Here is a 17,864-nt window from a genome sequence, read left to right as displayed (position 1 = left end):
TTTGACCGAATTTGAAAAACAAACAATGGCTGTTATTTTGGTTGACAACCCCTGAACCAGCAGTTTAAATGGGTACAAAACAGTTGCTCAGCAGGGCATGTGTGGTGGGGCAAAGTGTGGGTGCTCAACACCGCTTCCAGGATGTCTGACCAGTTTGGAAGAGTAGGCCGCATACCTTGTAGAGCTCAATTTAGTGGAGGCCGTTCTTCCAGCAGCGGCATTAGCAAACATTTTCAGGACTGGACCTTGTAAGTTGTTTCAAGCTGTACTGGTTCACTTCACTCCTGCAGCCACTAGGGACGTTATATTGACGAAAGTGTTTAAAAATAACATTCTTTAATCGAATACCGATCCCGAACAATGATGAATGATATAATTCATGAAATCGCGAGGGGGGTGAATAATTATATACAACCACGGAACCGTTATGAATGTTTACAAAGGGCACACTCAAAAGCATGTGTTCTGCAGCAAGAAGAAAAACGCTCAACCACCACGATGGTTTTTGGTTTCATATTTTGATAGATTAAGATGAGAGACATTTTAAAACACGTGAAGCCAAACAGGGTTTTCCGAAGGCCACGATTAATGTAAACGGCAGCAGCACTAAATTTCAAGTTAAGGTTAGAGATGACCGTTGATAAAAAAAAAGATTAAGCATGGAGCCTTAAGGATGAAGAACTTATAATAGGCTGTGTTTGGCGTACACAAAGGTGGTTGAACATAACATTTGATCACCCATGAAAGCTTTGGAATCTCAAGATAATTTCTCAGAAAGGGTTCTCAATACATTTTTGCGGTTGCATGCGCTGTTGCCATGCATTTTCACATTGCGTAACTTGTGGGTAATTTTAAAAAAAATTACCACTTTGCCAGCACACATGGCCTGCTGATTATTGAATAACATTATGGGATCTTTTAAAGTCCACCGAGTACGTATCAGGACGGCACGTATTTTTACAGTTAATAAAAACCCGCTGTACGAACCAGGGCGGCCATGGGGCCCGAAATTGCAAACTTCTGCAACAAACGGCAAATGCACAACTGCTTACCCATGGCACGGCCCTGCCATGCCCCGACATTTGCCTCGTTAAAAAACGCTTCTGCAGATTTCAAGGCATTAAGGAGAGGTGTAAAATGTCTCGGCTGCGACGGCACCTGCCGCAGGGAAAAACCTCAAGTTGCTTGAAAGAACGCCAAGGAACACGGTCTTGGCTCTGCAGTATAGTTCAACCACGAGGCACCGGTTCAGCATCCCCCACACCCCGCTCCCAGAGGCCAGAGGAGCACTGCATCATTTGTTATAGCCTGGCAGGGAGAGGAACTGGCCGTCCTTGGCTTCGAAGAACGTGTACGAGAGCGTGATGGTGTCCACGTTGGCCATGCGCGGGTCTTCGGCGAACTCGGGGTCGATGTAGAAAAAGACTGGCATGTCCACCTCCTCGTGCGGGTTCAGGCGCTGCTCCTCGAAGCAGAAGCACTGCGGCACACGAAGAGGGACGCGTACGATGCGGCGCGTGCGTGCAAAAGGGGAACCCGTTCCCAAAGCTTGAACACGTACTGCTCGAGCATTCATTGAGCCCTTTGCCGTTCTGAGACGTCTGCAAGTTGCAGGGGTGGGTCGCTTTCACCTCCTAAACTCGGAACGTGCAAGCGGTTCAGCGTTAATATAATTTAGAGAGGCATAGTGCCGTTGTTTTACTCACCGCAAGAGAACTATAGCGACAAGACCGCACTATGATAGATGGCGCCAAACTGCCACATCCTCCCGCATGGCCTTGTGTGAGCCTCAGCACTGATAAATATTTTATTTCTTTTTTCCTGTTTCGTTTTGATTATGTACACATACGTCATTGGAAAGGGTTAAGTTGTAACACTGCACATGAATTTGCAAATATTAACTATGGCTGAGAGGAAGTAGACAGCTCAAGTGGTAATTAATTGGCCTCACATTCAAAGGGGAAAAGTCAAATCCCAGTCATCACATTGATGAAAGGTCAACAGCAGCCGTCTGACGATTTTTCCCTTTGCAATTCAATGAATTGTCATGAGTTTGGACCATTATGTGATACAAGAATACATTTTTGCTTTAACGTTGTGGTGCATAGCGGTGCTCGATTGGCACTACCAAGAACCAAAGTTCAAGGCCAGGTTTCGGTCACCCCGTGATGAATTGGGGATCTCAAATTTAGCGAGTTCATGGTCTCGGTTGACTACGACACCCATCATATAAGAATCGTTTTTTTGTCCTTAATTTTGATAAATTCCAGCTCAGAGAAAATTAAATACATTCGTACTATCATTTGGCAAACACTACAGTGTACACAATGAGGCCATTTGCAGGGTTTGTCTTGAGTCCAAATTCCTGTAAACTTTTCTGCTGATGTTCTCGAATATTTGGGCTCCACTGCTCTGAGATTTTTCATCGTCTCCTGCCACGCTGCTGACAGCACAATTGGAATTCGTTTGGAGAAAAAGCCCCAACTATTTTTCATAAATATTTGGGAAACAAAACCTCTGTGTTGAGACCACCTCTAGTGGCTGCAGAGGGACACATGAACCCATGACTTGCAACATAAACAAGTAAAGCATTCTCACGTGCGATGCACGTATCACGAGCGCAAACAACGATTTTAACCTATGATTCGATGCATTGCCACTTGCCAATTCAACGGAGGTTGGAGTGACGGCACCAGAGCAATGCGACTGTCGCTCGGTGGCTCGTGACTTCCAACTGACACGTACACCACCCCTACGCCGAATAAGGAAAAACCAGACGATACAACTTCATCATTGAGGTGTGTTAAAGAGCTTACCTGAATCTTGTTGAAGTACTGGCCCGCTTCAAAGGGCACTACATTGTACGTGGAGATGCCGACGACCGGCTTCGAGGAAGGATTTTTGGCGCGGTAAAACGCCAGTGCCGTCTCACCGGGCACGACCTGCCAGGATGGTGCACAAAGTGGGATCATCCACACGCTGGTGCCTGGTCAAGCGTGCGTGTGCGCCGACGCTAATATCGTCCGCGAAATTGGTGACGAAAATCTTCGTCAAAGGTGGGGGTTGTGTTTTAGTCACCAATGACCAAGTGGACTAAAACCATCAAACGAAAATGACTTCGCTACCCACCAGGCCAAAACCACGACGACTGACAACAGACAAAGATAATGTAGACACGTTATTCGAGATTGCAGTGCACTGGGAAAAGTCAAACATGGTAATTATCTGCATCCGTATACAACCAGATTGACGGAGTTCATTAATTGGCTGACTCGATGACTTTGGCGAAGTGTACAAATTGTGCGCCCCTCAAACCAACATTTAGTAACTAAGAGTGGAATTAACGCTCTGCTTTCATCAACTAGACAAATACAATTATAACAAGTAGACAGACTAAGGCTTAAATGAAAACTCCATGTGTCACCGACGAAAGACTACGACCATAACAGAAAAAAACAACCAACGACGATTTAGACAACGCCGGGCGTGCACCCCGTCACTCACGTTCACTTCGCTCTGCTGCGGCCGGAAGTTCCACAGGAGGCCTGCGTGCACGTCGGCGTTGAAGATGATGCGGATGGCACGCTCGCGCACGGGACGCATCGTCGCCACGTCCTCCGTGCCATGGCCGGCCACCGCCTGACCACCCAGCCCTGTGGCCTGCATGCGCATGCGAGGCCCAGATGGCCCACTGCAATTTTAACATCGCCGATTGAGATTTGTTGATGTCCGTGTGTGACCGGATGCTGCCCGTGATAGCACGATTAGCGCACTGGACTTGCAAAACAGACGTCGCTGGTTCGCCCTCCCGACGCAAGCAGTTGAAACAATGGTTAAAGTTTCTTAAATCCCCTCCCTCCACCAATGCGCCTCTGTCCACCCAGCAGTATAAATGGGTTCACCACGGCGAGTTGAATGGCAGGTTGCGTATGGTGGGGTAAAGTCTGGATACTACCACATTTTCGAAGACATCTGGTAAGTGTGGTAAAGTAGGCCAAAAACACCCTCGAGAGGGAGGTCCTTCCACCTAGCGTTGTACGAGCAAGAAATTGCAGGGCTGCACTTTTGCATAAATGGATTTCAAAACGAAACAACAATCTGTAAAGTGTGGCTATTTCTACATTGGACATCATAAGCCGGGCAGTGGTACCGCATGCCTGTCGTTCAGCACTGTGGAGATGAGGCCTAGTGGATCACAAATGTGAAACTCCCTTCTCCTGGGCATCGGGGTGCCATGCAATGGCTTGTCAGGAGGTAGCGGTACACCAAATTGTGGACTCCCATCTGTTCCATATTGATGGGATAGTGTTCCCCTCGCTATGCGTGGGCTTTTTCTAGGTGCTCTGGTTTCTTCCCACGTTAATTGGCCGATAATACCTGCGTATATATAGAGGACTGCAGAGCTTGGAACTTGGTCGTGCCCCCCCCCCCCCACTACCGCATGGCTGCCTTTTCCGATTGTCTTTGGTTTCTCGCACCTCCGAGTTCGCGCTCTTCAAGAAAGAGGAAATACTGTGCGGTGTTACAAGTTGAAATTATCATTCCATAATCAAAGTGCGACAAACAACAGCACTCGAGGATGAGGTGGGCAGTGATGGTGCCAGAGTGGCGTGGCTCGCAGTGCTAAACTAAACTTTTAATTTTACCAGGTAAAGCCCACTGAGCTTCAGAAGCAACCTGGCCACAAGTGATAGTTTAAGTGGCTTATGTGGAACTCTATAGCAGCCAAATACTCTAAACGCACGATTCGAAATGTGGAGGGAATGTGGAGTGCGACTGTGGGGAGAGGGAAGAGGCTGCACCTGACAGTAGAGGCGGTAGAGTGGCACCGCGGCGTAGGACAGCCCCAGCATCCCCGTGACGGTGGCGATGATGTAGGCGAGCGAGGTGCGATTCTTGCGTGTGTACGGACCGCTCCCAGGCCCAAAGTTACCTGCCAACGACCACTTCACTTAGGAACGATTATAATACAAAACAAGCTGGGTATAAGGAAAACTTATATAAGCAAAGTTTTTTGATTTACGCAATACCGTTTACAACTGTGCCATAGGTGTCATGTGATGAGGCTAAGGAATCTAAACACAGAACTCTAGCGGCCATCAGTGCACCAATCTTGTGTCAGAGTGGCTACGGAAATCACATAAATCATTTTGAAATAACTTTCGATTGGCATATGTTACATTTCCTACAGTGTTCAATTAATGTCAATCAATCAAAACTTTTCATTCTCAATTTTACAATAAACCAAATAGATTTATTAATATGGATATTTTGGTCTATGATTTGTGACCGGGCTGACACCATCAACTCGCTACACTTGAGATCAGGTAAAATGATTGGTGGCTTCCTCAAATTTGAACCCAAAATCTCGTTACGGCTGTCCCAGTGATCTGATAATTAGCTACCCACTCCCATCTACCATCACTTAGCCACCCGTGCTCTCAAAACACACACTGACCACTACTGGCACAGGGCACGCCGAGTTAAGCCTGCGGAGGGAATCATATTATTACTCTGTGCTCGAGTTGAGCCCCTCGTGACGAGGGGAGCCCGCAGAGTGGCGCAGCGCAAGCACGGGGGCCCCAGGGCCCTCGTCCCCGTCCGTGGTGCCCACGCGACGGAAGCTCCCGCCGGCACCCAGGACGCGCATCGCCACGCCGTCACCTGCAGCATCGCGACACGAGCGGTCCCAACTGCACACGACACGCGTGACGGCACGAAGAGGACAAGCTCTGAACCCCCATCCTCCCACACGTGCCGCCAAACAAGGGGAAAGCTGGCACGGGTATGCCATTCACAACGCAAGCGAGACTGGTGGAGCACTTCCGATTAGCTTCACGCACCTTCGATAAGCGCGGTTGGCTACGTACGGTGCGAGAGAAGTTCAACGCACGCGTAGCTACCAATGGCCATGTTTTCACAGGGATTTTGGATTGGCTAAATCTCGACTCATCTAGTGCCACCCTCTTTCCAGAGGGTTTGGTGGTGGTGCAGCCACCTCGCTGTTATTGTATCCTTTATTTAACCTAAGACACAAACTCACTGAGACCCATTAAATGTTGACTCTTTTGCAAGGGGCGATCTAGATTACATAAAAAACACTCAGAGTGCATTCATAAAAACAATTAAATGTAACTCGGAGAGACTACATTTGACAATAAATGGTCCCTGTGTTCCACCAGTCTCACTGCGTTGTTAATCTGCATCCCTACCCGTTCACTTACATCATCTGTCCACTGCCTTCTCAGTCAACCTCGTCAGCTTTGGCCACATTGAATCTCCTGGTCTTCAGGCATTTTTACAATCTCCAGGTTTCCCAATGAGATGTCCATAAAATCGTAGTTTCTGTTTTGTACGAGGTCACAGACTTCCATTTTCACACCTGGAGTTTCTAAACACCCACCTCATCTGTTGCGTGTTCTGGCCACTTGAAAGGACAACTGGTTATCCGCAGCCCTCTTTTTCGCGACAGTTGTAGGTTCATATTCTTGGTTCTTTCGGTAAAGTCACGTAGAAGGGAAATAATAAAATAATATGAATATAAAACAATAAAACAATATATATTTATATTATTTTATTATTTCCCTTCTACGTGACTTTACCGAAAGAACCAAGAATATGAATCCCTGCAGTCACGAAAGCTTTAAATCAAAATTTAGTTGTAGGTTTCACGAAAACTCCTATTATCCGTAGATCTATTCGTCCAAATTATCCGTGACTTTTCCAACAAGTCTTTGCGGAATAGAATCTTACTGCCTGCGATATTTTTTCGCGGACGAGAGGAAATCGCGCGGCAAATTCATCCGATTATCCACGGCTATCGTCCGTATTACCCCAGCGGATAGCAACATCGCAGATAGTCCCCCACGGATGATAGAATCCACGATATGGGTCGCCACGCACGACCGCGGAGAGGAGTTCTCCTGAAATCCACCAAAAGTGGGGCCTCAAATTGCACGGAGCCATTTTCGTCTCATGTCAAAAGTTCATCACCGCGCTTTGACGATACAATGGATGGCTACAACTGAAGTTCCGAATGTGAACTTAAGATTTGCGACTGTTTTCGTTTCTTCCAACATCATTTTCCCGAAAACGTCTTCTCGCATTGTCGTGAATATGACTTACAGATTGTTCACGAAGTGAATCTCACACATCACACGGCCCTATTTCAACGTCAGTCTACAATACTGAACTAATTAACATCACATCACGTTACACGGCTCTATTTAACATGAAAACATCGCATTAGAACTGCCTTTTGCGTCTAGTGTGTTGTCCTTTACCCCGTACCTCTGATTATCACGGTTAGCTACGTACGGTGCGAAAAAAGTTCAACATATATACACACACAGTCCACTATTTACCATTACATCACGCTATGTAACATTATACTACACGATTTAACATTAAACTACACTTTGACACATCACCACACTATTTAACATTACACTATACTATTCAACATTACACTACACTGTTTAACACTAAACTACACTTTAACATTACTCCACTCTTCAACATTACATCACGCAAATGTGGCGTTACACCACAGCGTTACATTGTTACCACCCCACCACGCTATTTAACCTTACACTATACTATTTAACATTACACTATACTATTCAACATTACCCTACACTATTTAACACTACACCCGCACTGTTTAACACTACACTATACTATTTAACACCACAATCCACTCTTCAACATTACATCACGCAAATGTGGCGTCACACCTCACCACGTTACATTGTTACATTACACCACACTGTTTAACATTACACTATACTATTTAACCTTACACTACACTATTTAACACTACACTATATTTAACATTACACTACACTATTCAACATTACACCCACACTATTTAACACTAAACTACACTATACTATTTAACCTTACACCACACTATTCAACATTACCCTACACTATTTAACACTACCCCGCTGTTTAACACTAAAGTACACTATTTAACATTACACTACACTATTTAACACTACACTATTTAACATTACACTACACTATTTAACATTACACTACACTATTTAACATTACACTATACTATTTAACATTACACTATTTAACATTACACTACACTATTTAACACTACACTATTTAACATTACACTACACTATTTAACATTACACTACACTATTTAACATTACACTATACTATTTAACCTTACACTACACTATTTAACATTACCCTACATATTTAACATTACACCACACTATTAACATTACACTATACATTTAACATTACACCACACTATTTACCATTACACTATACCTATTTAACATTACACTACACTATTTAACATTACCCTACACTATTAACATTACACTACACTATTTAACATTACACTATACTATTTAACATTACACTACACTATTTAACATTACACTATACTATTTAACATTACACTACACTATTTAACATTACACTACACTATTTAACATTACACTACACTATTTAACATTACACTACACTATTTAACATTACACCACACAATTTAACATTACACTATCACTATTTAACATTACACCACACTATTTAACATTACACTATACTATTTAACCTTACACTACACTATTTAACATTACCCTACACTATTTAACATTACACTATACTATTTAACACTACACTATACTATTTAACATTAAACTACACTATACTATTTAACATTACACCACACTATTCAACATTACCCTACACTATTTAACATTACACCACAATGTTTAACACTAAACTGCACTATTTAACCTTACACTATAATATTTAACTTTACACTATAATCTTTAACATGACACTACGCTGTTTAACATTACATCACACTGTTTAAAATTACACTACACTATTTAACATTACACTACACTATTCAACATTACACCTACACTATTTAACATGACACTATACTATTTAACATTGCGAAGGGAGGGTTACTCTTTGACCATACTTCACCACGCCGGTCAATGCAGCTCATACAAGTTTAAAATACACATTTTTAATAAAAATAACAACCCAACCTGAGCACTCGCACACAAACAAACTAATACACGCAGCTGAGCGCGAAGCTACCTCTGCAACTTTGCGCGCGTTACAAACAGAACTATTATTAAATCCTTTTAAATGAACGCGGAATAACTCAACACCGAACCATGCACGACACTGTACGGCGCACTGTACCCTCAAACACTGCTCGGGGTTACCGTAGAAGACGGGGGAAACGTCGAAAATTAACTTGTTAAAACGTCTCTCAGACACACAGACACGGCAAGAGAGAAGAAGGATCATGAGAGATCTTAGCAGCGCGTGTCTGCCTTGACGGAGAGAGATGTATAACGAAAAAGGCGGAGGCGAGAGACAGCCGCTGACCGACCTTAGCGAGGCGATGAGTTCACGAGTCCCGCCCGCGGTGCTAGAACAGAGGTTTTTTTTGTATTAACTCTGGAGCCAGAGGGAAAACCTCCGTTCTAGTACCACATATGGTGTTTTACCTACTGGGCCAGAGGGAAAACCTCTGTTCTAGCACCGTAGATGTGTTTTATCTCTCGGGCCAGAGGGAAAACCTCCGTTCTAGCACAAGGGATGTTGTTTTACCTCTCGGGTCAGAGGGAAAACCTCCGTTCTAGCACCTTGGATGGTGTTTTACCTATGGGCCAGAGGGAAAACCTCCGTTCTAGCACCGTGGATGTTGTTATACCTATTGGGTCCGAGGGAAAACCTCTGTTCTAGCACCTTAGATGTTGTTTTACCTATGGGCCAGAGGGAAAACCTCTGTTCTCGCACAGAGGATGTTGTTTAACCGATTGGGCCAGAGGGAAAACCTCCATTCTAGCACCTTGGATGTTGTTTTGCCTATTGGGTCAGAGGGGAAAAACTCCGTTCTAGCACCGTGGATGGTGTTTTACCTCTCGGGCCAGAGGCAAAACCTCCGTTCTAGCACCGTGGATGTTGTGTTACCTATGGGCCAGAGGGAAAACCTCCGCTCTAGCACTGGCAAAATGGCCTGATGAAGCTGGATGTAATCACCAGCGAAACGTCGGACTACAATTGTACATATTGTGGGTTTACTCTCCGACACACCACCGGTGTGCTGAAGTAGTACCGAATCGGCACGTTTTGCTGACGGGACAAATTTGACCAAATTTTCTGTGTCGGGTGGTGGCGGGTTTAACGACACATTTATATTATTTGGGTCTAATAAATGAAACTGCAAACTGAAGTTGTCCTTCCCACGCGCCTACGGGTTGGCCAGCACACGTGCACACAATCGACACTTAATTAAGTACGAGTTGAGCTAATGTTGCACTCCGCGTTTGTTGCTGCTGTTGTTGTTGTTGTACAACTGGTCACACCCCCTGGGCTACTTTGCTGATGTCGATGTTCTTGCGATGTCATCGTGAAGCGACGAAAATCGTTTCAATGTCGTGCCCGCCGCTGCTGCTGCTGCTGGAGACGCCGCCTGCCGGTGGTGACTCGACAGGATGGTGAGACGAAAGCACGTGGCTTGTAAAGGGCCGTCCATAAATGACGTCACGCGATTTTGAACGATTTTTGACCCCCCGCCCCCCCCCCCCCACTTCGTCACACGGCGTCACAAAAAGTCAGACCCCCCCCCCTCCTCCTCAAATATGACGTCACAAAGCTCTGCCCCCCCCCCCCCAAATAAAACATGCTTCAAATCGTTTAAAACTATTGTCATTGTAGTGCGTATTTAATGTGGCGCTGCACTCTGATGTTGTATGAGAAAACATTTAGTAAAAAGTATATTTAATTCAGCAAAACGTGTTGTCTATATTTGTGTTTTTTTTTTTTAAGTATTTTTAAATATTTTATTTCCATAATAGAGGTACATTTTTTGGGGCTAGTTGTAATTACTGGCGCTACGTCGTACACTCAGATTGTCAGCGTTGTGGCATGGCTCTCCAACACAGCGGGTGTGCTGTACGAGTGACGAATTGGCACGTTCTGTTTACGTGACAAACCCTACTAATTGGCTGTGTCGGGTGGTGGCGGGTTTAACGACACATTCATATTCACGTGAGTCTGCATTAACCACAGCACTGAATGTTTATTCACGCTGGAGGAATCAGATGAGCTACAAATATCTTAGATTTGAAGCTTTCGTGACTGCAAGGATTCATACTCTTAGTTCTTACGGTAAAGTCACGTAGGTAAAAAAATGAAATAAAAATTAATAAAAATAAAACAATAAAATCACGACGTTTCGGAGGCAACACAAGTCTCCGTCATCAGGTGGGACCGTCACAGCCAGATTTGCTGCATCAACCTGATGACGCAGACTTGTGTTGCCTCCGAAACGTCGTGATTTTATTGTTTTATTTTTATTAATTTTAATTTCATTTTTTTTTACCTACGTGACTTTACCGAAAGAACTAAGAGTACAAATATCTTCCCCTCCCTCCCCTTCCTTTCCCCCGCACAGATGCACAAGCATTGAAAGGTCGCCCACGCAGCAAGGTTTTTTAAATCCTTTATATTAAGTTCGCTTGCTTGCTTGCGTGCTTGCTTGCTTACGACCGTGCAAATCTTTCGGTCGTTTTTTAACCCACTTCCCGTGATCCAATCGAGCTGACATTTTGCACACATACTCGTTGTGCGAGACAATTAATGTTCGTGAAAATTTTTTTCCAAAATTTTACACTGTTTATGGAAAACAAATTAAATATTTAATTACCAATTGCTTAATACTGGCAGACAATCATCTGACCCATAGGTGGCAGCCATCTCAAGCCAGAGGACGAGAGGACTCGAGCCGCCACGCATATAAAGGATTTATAGTGAAAAACTTTGTATTTACGGGTTATACTTATTTGTGCGTTCCATGGCAGTCGGATTCAGTTGGCAGCCGATAGCCACACGGCGGCGCTGCGAGCTCGTTGCCCGCGTCCTCGCCGGGACTCAGAGCGAAGCGCGCACACCGCTCCACTACCGCTCCCCAAAGGGGCCGTCCATAAATGACGTCACGCGATTTTGAACGATTTTTGACACCCCCCCCCCCCACTCGTCACACGGCGTCACAAAAAGTCAGACACACCCCCCCCTCTCAAATATGACGTCACAAAACTCTGCTCCCATCCCTCCCCCAAAACCATATTTCCATTTTGAAAATAAAACATGCTTCAAGTCATTGTAATGCGTATTTAATGTGGCGCTGCACTCTGATGTTGTAGGAGTGTTGTTATTACAATTAGTGTTGTTATAACAATTCTAGATTTATTTAAAATTGCGCGTTTTGATGTGACGTCACAATGCTCAACCCCCCCCTCGTCACACATTGTCACAAATGTCTGACCCCCGAGGTGCGTGACGTCATTTATGGACGGCCCCAAAGACAAAAAAAGATCCCCCGTATAGCCTGTAACAGACTGTAGGGACAAGTGCCGTCAGCTGAGCACCTATGAAGGCCGGCACGGCACACGAGGGGGTGGGGTGGCCAGCACCACACCCGACCGCCTTTGTCTCCCCAGTGGCGATGTTTACTACACACCGCACCAGCTACTCATTTGAGGCTGAGTCGACCTAGGGGAGGCCCAGGACCGATTCAGATAACCGTCACTGGTGGTGGTGGCCGTGAGCGGGAATCGAACCCCGGCTCGCCGGGTTCATAGCGCAGCGCTAACCGCTCCACCACCGCTCCCCACACACGCGCGCGCACACAACGCACGCGCGCGCACACAACGCACGCGCGCGCACACAACGCACGCGCGCGCTTGCGAGCAAGGCACAAGCCGGGGAGGGATCGTCGTTTTCTGGCGGTTTTTTAAAGATAAATTTGCAGGTGCTACGGAAATGCCGGGCGTAACGCGTGACAGTTTGTTAGGCGGTGTGATATTTTAGGATGATCGAGGGCCGGCGAAGGATCGCCCGCGTGAAGCACCGCGCGCGCACACATTTTTTGTTTTTAATAAAAAAACAAATCTGCTGGTGAAACCGGTTATCATTTTTTTATTGTTATATATTTTTAAAATCAGGTGCTCGTGTGACAAGAGACGCACCTCGCTTGTCAGAGGCGGATGTAGAAACTTCCAGGTGGGGGGGGGGGCAAGCCGTCTCGAAACGTCAACTTTGTTTTTAGTTTTAAACCCAGGGCCCTACATGAATAATAATAAAACATAAATAAAAACCCATTTGGTGTATTTTATCTGGTAGAGTATTTATAAATACAATGTAGGTACGCATGGTGAACTCATCTCGCACCGTACGTAACCAACCGCGCTAATCTAAAAAGGGTTTTGCAATCTAGATTTAAAAGTGCCATAGCTCAGCTTACTTCATCCCCTTCATCAACCATGGGACACAACGCCGCAGTGAGTTTCCCTCCACTGCGTTCTGCCCTTCGCGACATGTCGAGCCTCGCCCCAAGAAGAAGTTGACCGCTGCTGCCCAGCTGCTCCGTCACGGTCGTGCGCCACGTGGTCTTGCGCAGTGCCGGATTATCCTCGTAGCTTAAGTAGCTACTACATATGTAGTAGCTACATATGTAGTAGCTACATAAGTAGTAGCTACATAAGTAGTAGCTACATAAGTAGTAGCTGCTACGTAGTAGCTACTACGTAGTAGCTACGCGCCCCGCACTTTTAGGGGCCCCGCGCTAAATGCTTTCAAGCTATCAATTCCGGTTCAGCGATTCTGCACTTGCTCTATTACTATAGTACTATACCGCCTTCAACTTTTACGAACGACTGGGTGTTTAAGGTTAGCGATTTGTCGTATTATCCGGCTGTATATCAAATGAAAACATACAAATACTTAACTATGCAAGTTAAATATTTGTGTGTTTTATTATTTAAGTATTTTATTATAACATCTGCTACAGGCCCCGCACTAGCTTCATCCGGCACTCGTCATGGGTCATCTCTTCATTTCACGGAGGGCTTGGGGCTATCGTTGACGTCCCGTACGCAGTTCCACGTACCAAGTTGTATCTTGGTTATCGGACCCAGCATGCTCCCCTTCACACTCCTGACTTCCAAGAAGTTTTCATCAGGAGTGGTCATACTGCCGGTAGGTTTACTTGAGCCTCCTGTGGCCCGAGCTAAGGTGACTTCCTAATGTCAACCTTCCTGGGGTCTCAAGGGGCGAGGGGCGAGGGAGCCCATTGACTCACCTCGTTCGGACGCTGCGTTGCGGTGCAGGTGGCACTCTGCGTGGACTTTTGGTTTCTCTTTCTCGTTCACAACACGGATGCAGTTTGCCCATGGTCATTATTGTGATATATTATTCTTCCTTTTTCCCATGATATGTCCTGATCTTTTTGTTTTAAATCTCAAAGATGAAAAAATTCTGCCCTAAAAGGGGGCGGGTGGTGGTGGTGGGGAGCAAAAATATATACACAGCGGACGACATTTCGTACCACGTGGCGATTACAAATGCACCCGATCGGAAACAGAAGGCATCAAAGCTGCATTGCAAAGTCTCTGTCCCTGGACAAAAAATAACAACAACAACAACAACCCACTTCTCGCTCCTCATCCCTTCTCCCCAAGGGACGGAAAAGTGCTCCACAAAGCCCGTCCCGGGGCCAACGTGACGTGGTTGGGAGCGGGATGTGGTAGGGGGTAGGGGGGGCACGAGTACTTTCCACTTTCCAGGGAAGTCTGCCGGTGGATGTAAATCGACGATGCGGCGTTCACGCTCGTGCAGCGGTGGCTCTCGCCACTGTCTCTGCAGGAACACGGGAGGAGAAGGCACAACTCCACGCAGAGCGGCCCCGAGTGGCTGGTAGTCGAACCCGCGCCCTTACAGCCGTGGCAAGGCACAAGTGTGGCCACGGAAACCACCCTGCCGTCCATTATATCATCGGCATTAGCCAATTATGTGGGCGGTGGCGGTGGCGCTGTTGACACGTGGCACTTCTCTGTTCGCTCAGCGCATCGAGCGAAGAACGTGGCCACGTGTTCGGTGTCCACAACAATGTGGCACGATTCATCTTCCACTCCGGTGGTCCAAGCGACAATAGGCGCACGGGGAAAGGGTGGCGGTGGTGGGTGTCGTCCTTTGAAATGTCCCCGCATTGAAGCGCAACTCGTGTTTACTAAACGTGTGCCCGTTTCGCCCCTCGCTTTTCAGCACCTATTGAGACTGTCAAAGGCACACCCACGCAGACTGCCAGTGAAATGTCTAAAGCGCACTGCGTAATTCCACTTGTCCCGTTCACTTTGGCACGGGTTGCGTGTGCCTCGGCCCCGAATGTGCTGAGAGGCACGATATAGGGCAACAAGATTGCAGTTAGAACTCTGTGAGCATGGCATTAGTACGTTCGTGACAGGGTGGGTGCTTTTATTACAAGACAAATGTTGGAGAGCGGTGGCGCAGTGGTTAGCGCGCTGCACGACGAAGCCATCGACCCGATTCGTTAGGGCAAGTGCTGTTAGCGAGCACCAATAAAGTCCAGCATGGCACACACTGTGGGGTGGGTGTCCAGCACCACGCCCGGTCAAATTTGTCTCCTTTGTGGCGATGTTTAGACACCGCACCAGGTAGTTATTTAAGGCTGAGTAGACCTAGGGGAGGCCCAGGACCGATTCAGACAATTCTCACTGGTGGTGGTGGCCGTGAGCGGGAATCGAACTCGAGTCGCCGGGTTCGTAGCGCAACGCGCTAATCGCTTCACTGTCGCTGAGATACACAACGACACAGATCCCCCGTATAGCCTTAACAGACTGTTGGGGCAAGTTCCGTTAGCGACAAAGACACAGATCCCCCGTATAGCCTTTAACCGTCTTCTGGGACAAGTGATGTTAGCGAGCACACGAGGCTGTGTGTGACTAGCACCACACTCGGCCGCATTTGTGTCACCAGGTACTCACTTTTAAGACTGAGTTGACATCGGGGAATGCCCCGGACCGGTTCAGATAATCGTCAGCTCAAACTCGGCTCACCAGGTTTGTAGCGCAACGGTGCTAACCGTTGAACCACCGCTCTGCGCGCACACACACGCACACACGCACGCACGCACCTACCGGATCAAAAGATGCACCACGGCCCCCCCGCTCTCTCTAAATCTTGCTTTGAAACGCAGGTGACACAAGCAAGTGCGTCTCATACTCCAGAGGGAGTGGAGTGGGTGGCGCGCTGCACTGGCAATCCAGAGACGCGGCGGTTGAAACGACGTTCCCACGCTTCTGCCCATTGCGTGCAGCGGTGTCAAATGGTCGCGTGGTGCTGGGGTAAGGTGTGGGTTCGTCCACATCTTCCAAGACGTCTTGGAAGAGTAGACCAAGTTGCTCTCTCTTTCTCTCTCTCTCTGATGGCGGTGGCTCTTCCGCAAGCAATTTTTTGAAGGTCGCACCTTTTTCCGTGTTTATTACTATTTTTATTCTTTTTTAAGAGCGCACCTTTCCCATTTTCATTTTCTCAGGTAAGGCCCCACTGAGCTACGCAATATTTTGCTGTCTTTTCTTGGATTTCTGTTTGCACTTAGTCACATATTCACTTTAAGATGTTTTTTTGTTCATGTTTTTGTTTTTTGTTTGTTGCGGTTGCACCCGATTCAAGAGCCGAATGGCTCACAGGGCTATACCTAATACATGAACTTGAACTTGAGCTCTTTGTCAGAAGCGCGACCTGCCCACAGATGATAGCCCAGCGAAGTGGCTCATCGCGTGGACATTTATAGCAGCAGCAGCGATGTTTCTAAATGCGGAGAGAAAAGGCGGAGAGGAACCCGAGAAAAATCCACGCGAACCACGGAGAGAGAGAGAGAGAGCGACACGCAAACTACAAACAAACAGCAGGCGTCAAGGTCGGGATCGAACCCACGACCTCCTTGTATGCCAGGCGAGGTAGTTAACATATCTCGCCTTTTAACCCAGAGAAGACGCCACCGGGCTGCTTGCCGTGTTATTTACAAGGTTGCCGAGTCTACACTAAGAGGGTAGAAGCACTTTACGCGAATATATTTTTTTATTTAAGAATTTTACGCATGTGGGGGGGGGCGGGGGGCGCTCGGTGGGTAGAGGGAGGGGTGGGGAAATTGGCCCGGGCGAGAGAGATTTTATTGAGCTGCAGTTGGAGGGATTTTCACCCTGGGGGACCCCGGATTAACTCCTCCTTTTGCCCTTAATCTGACAGCGCCGAGGGATCCGATCTCTAACGTCCCAGCGGAGGGAAGGCGGGCCACCGGTTAAAGTCTCGGCTCAGGAAGACGGCAACCGCTGCTCGTTCCGTGGTAGATGGGGGGGGGGGGGTGGAGGGGGGGGCAGTGTGGGGGGGGGGCAGTGTGGGGGGGGGGCATGGGGGAAATCTCTGGCCTTGGGAGTCAACTTGGGGATAGTTCCCTGCTGAGAATCTAGCAACACGGTGGTAATCCCCCATCAGCTCTGCAGTGTACCTCCCCCCCCTTCCCCCACTAGCCCCCCCCCCCCTCCCCGCCTCGTTGGGTATGCACAGGGAAAAATCCAACGCGTGCAAGTGGCGGTGGCGCAGTGGTTAGGCGCGCCAGTGCGCGTACGTACCTTCGATTCCCGGCCACGGTTAAACATCGGTTGCGAATGATATCTCGAAGCCGGTCCGGGTGCTCTTCCCACCTCGAACCTCGATCACCAACCCGAACTGAGCCCTTGTGGTGAAGTACAGTCACAAGAAATACACCACCGCCGCTTGTGATTTGGCGAGGTGTCGTGCCAGGTGCTGTATAAGTGGGTAGTCCGTGATTCATTGTTGGATTGAGAATGGCGATATTTGATAGGCTTCTAAAGATCTTATATCTACAATAAAAATATATAAAAGCACCACGAATATACCCGGTCTTGACAGATCTCAGGGTGGAGCCTGGTTGGTAATTGTATGGGCGAACACCACCACCACCACCACCGCCGCCGCCAGGGCTTGCC

At 47.1% G+C, this 17,864-nt stretch overlaps 1 protein-coding gene across 3 annotated transcripts; it reads right to left on the bottom strand.

The window, feature by feature from the left end:
• Nucleotides 1-317: 317 nt before the first annotated feature.
• On the bottom strand, nt 318-16,015 carry LOC133340634 (cytochrome c oxidase assembly protein COX11, mitochondrial). 3 transcript variants are annotated; one of them, XM_061549023.1, is made up of 6 exons: nt 15,993-16,015; nt 5,514-5,693; nt 4,803-4,933; nt 3,505-3,660; nt 2,817-2,942; nt 318-1,480 (listed from the first exon to the last, which is right to left on the bottom strand). In XM_061549023.1, the coding sequence occupies exons 2-6, from the start codon at nt 5,671-5,673 to the stop codon at nt 1,295-1,297; spliced, it is 759 nt and encodes a 252-aa protein (XP_061405007.1). In that variant the 5' UTR covers nt 5,674-5,693; nt 15,993-16,015; the 3' UTR covers nt 318-1,294. The 3 variants fall into 3 exon arrangements, with proteins under 3 accessions (XP_061405007.1, XP_061405006.1, XP_061405005.1); XM_061549022.1 differs by lacking the exon at nt 15,993-16,015 and adding an exon at nt 9,383-9,486; XM_061549021.1 differs by lacking the exon at nt 15,993-16,015 and adding an exon at nt 9,213-9,318.
• Between the last annotated feature and the right edge of the window lie 1,849 nt (nt 16,016-17,864).

This window comes from Lethenteron reissneri, chromosome 10 (genome assembly GCF_015708825.2).
Source record: "Lethenteron reissneri isolate LAM-NWPU_2019-01 chromosome 10, ASM1570882v1, whole genome shotgun sequence".
In the NCBI taxonomy this organism is placed as follows: domain Eukaryota; kingdom Metazoa; phylum Chordata; class Hyperoartia; order Petromyzontiformes; family Petromyzontidae; genus Lethenteron; species Lethenteron reissneri.
This window is presented reverse-complemented; position numbering and strand designations above follow the sequence as displayed.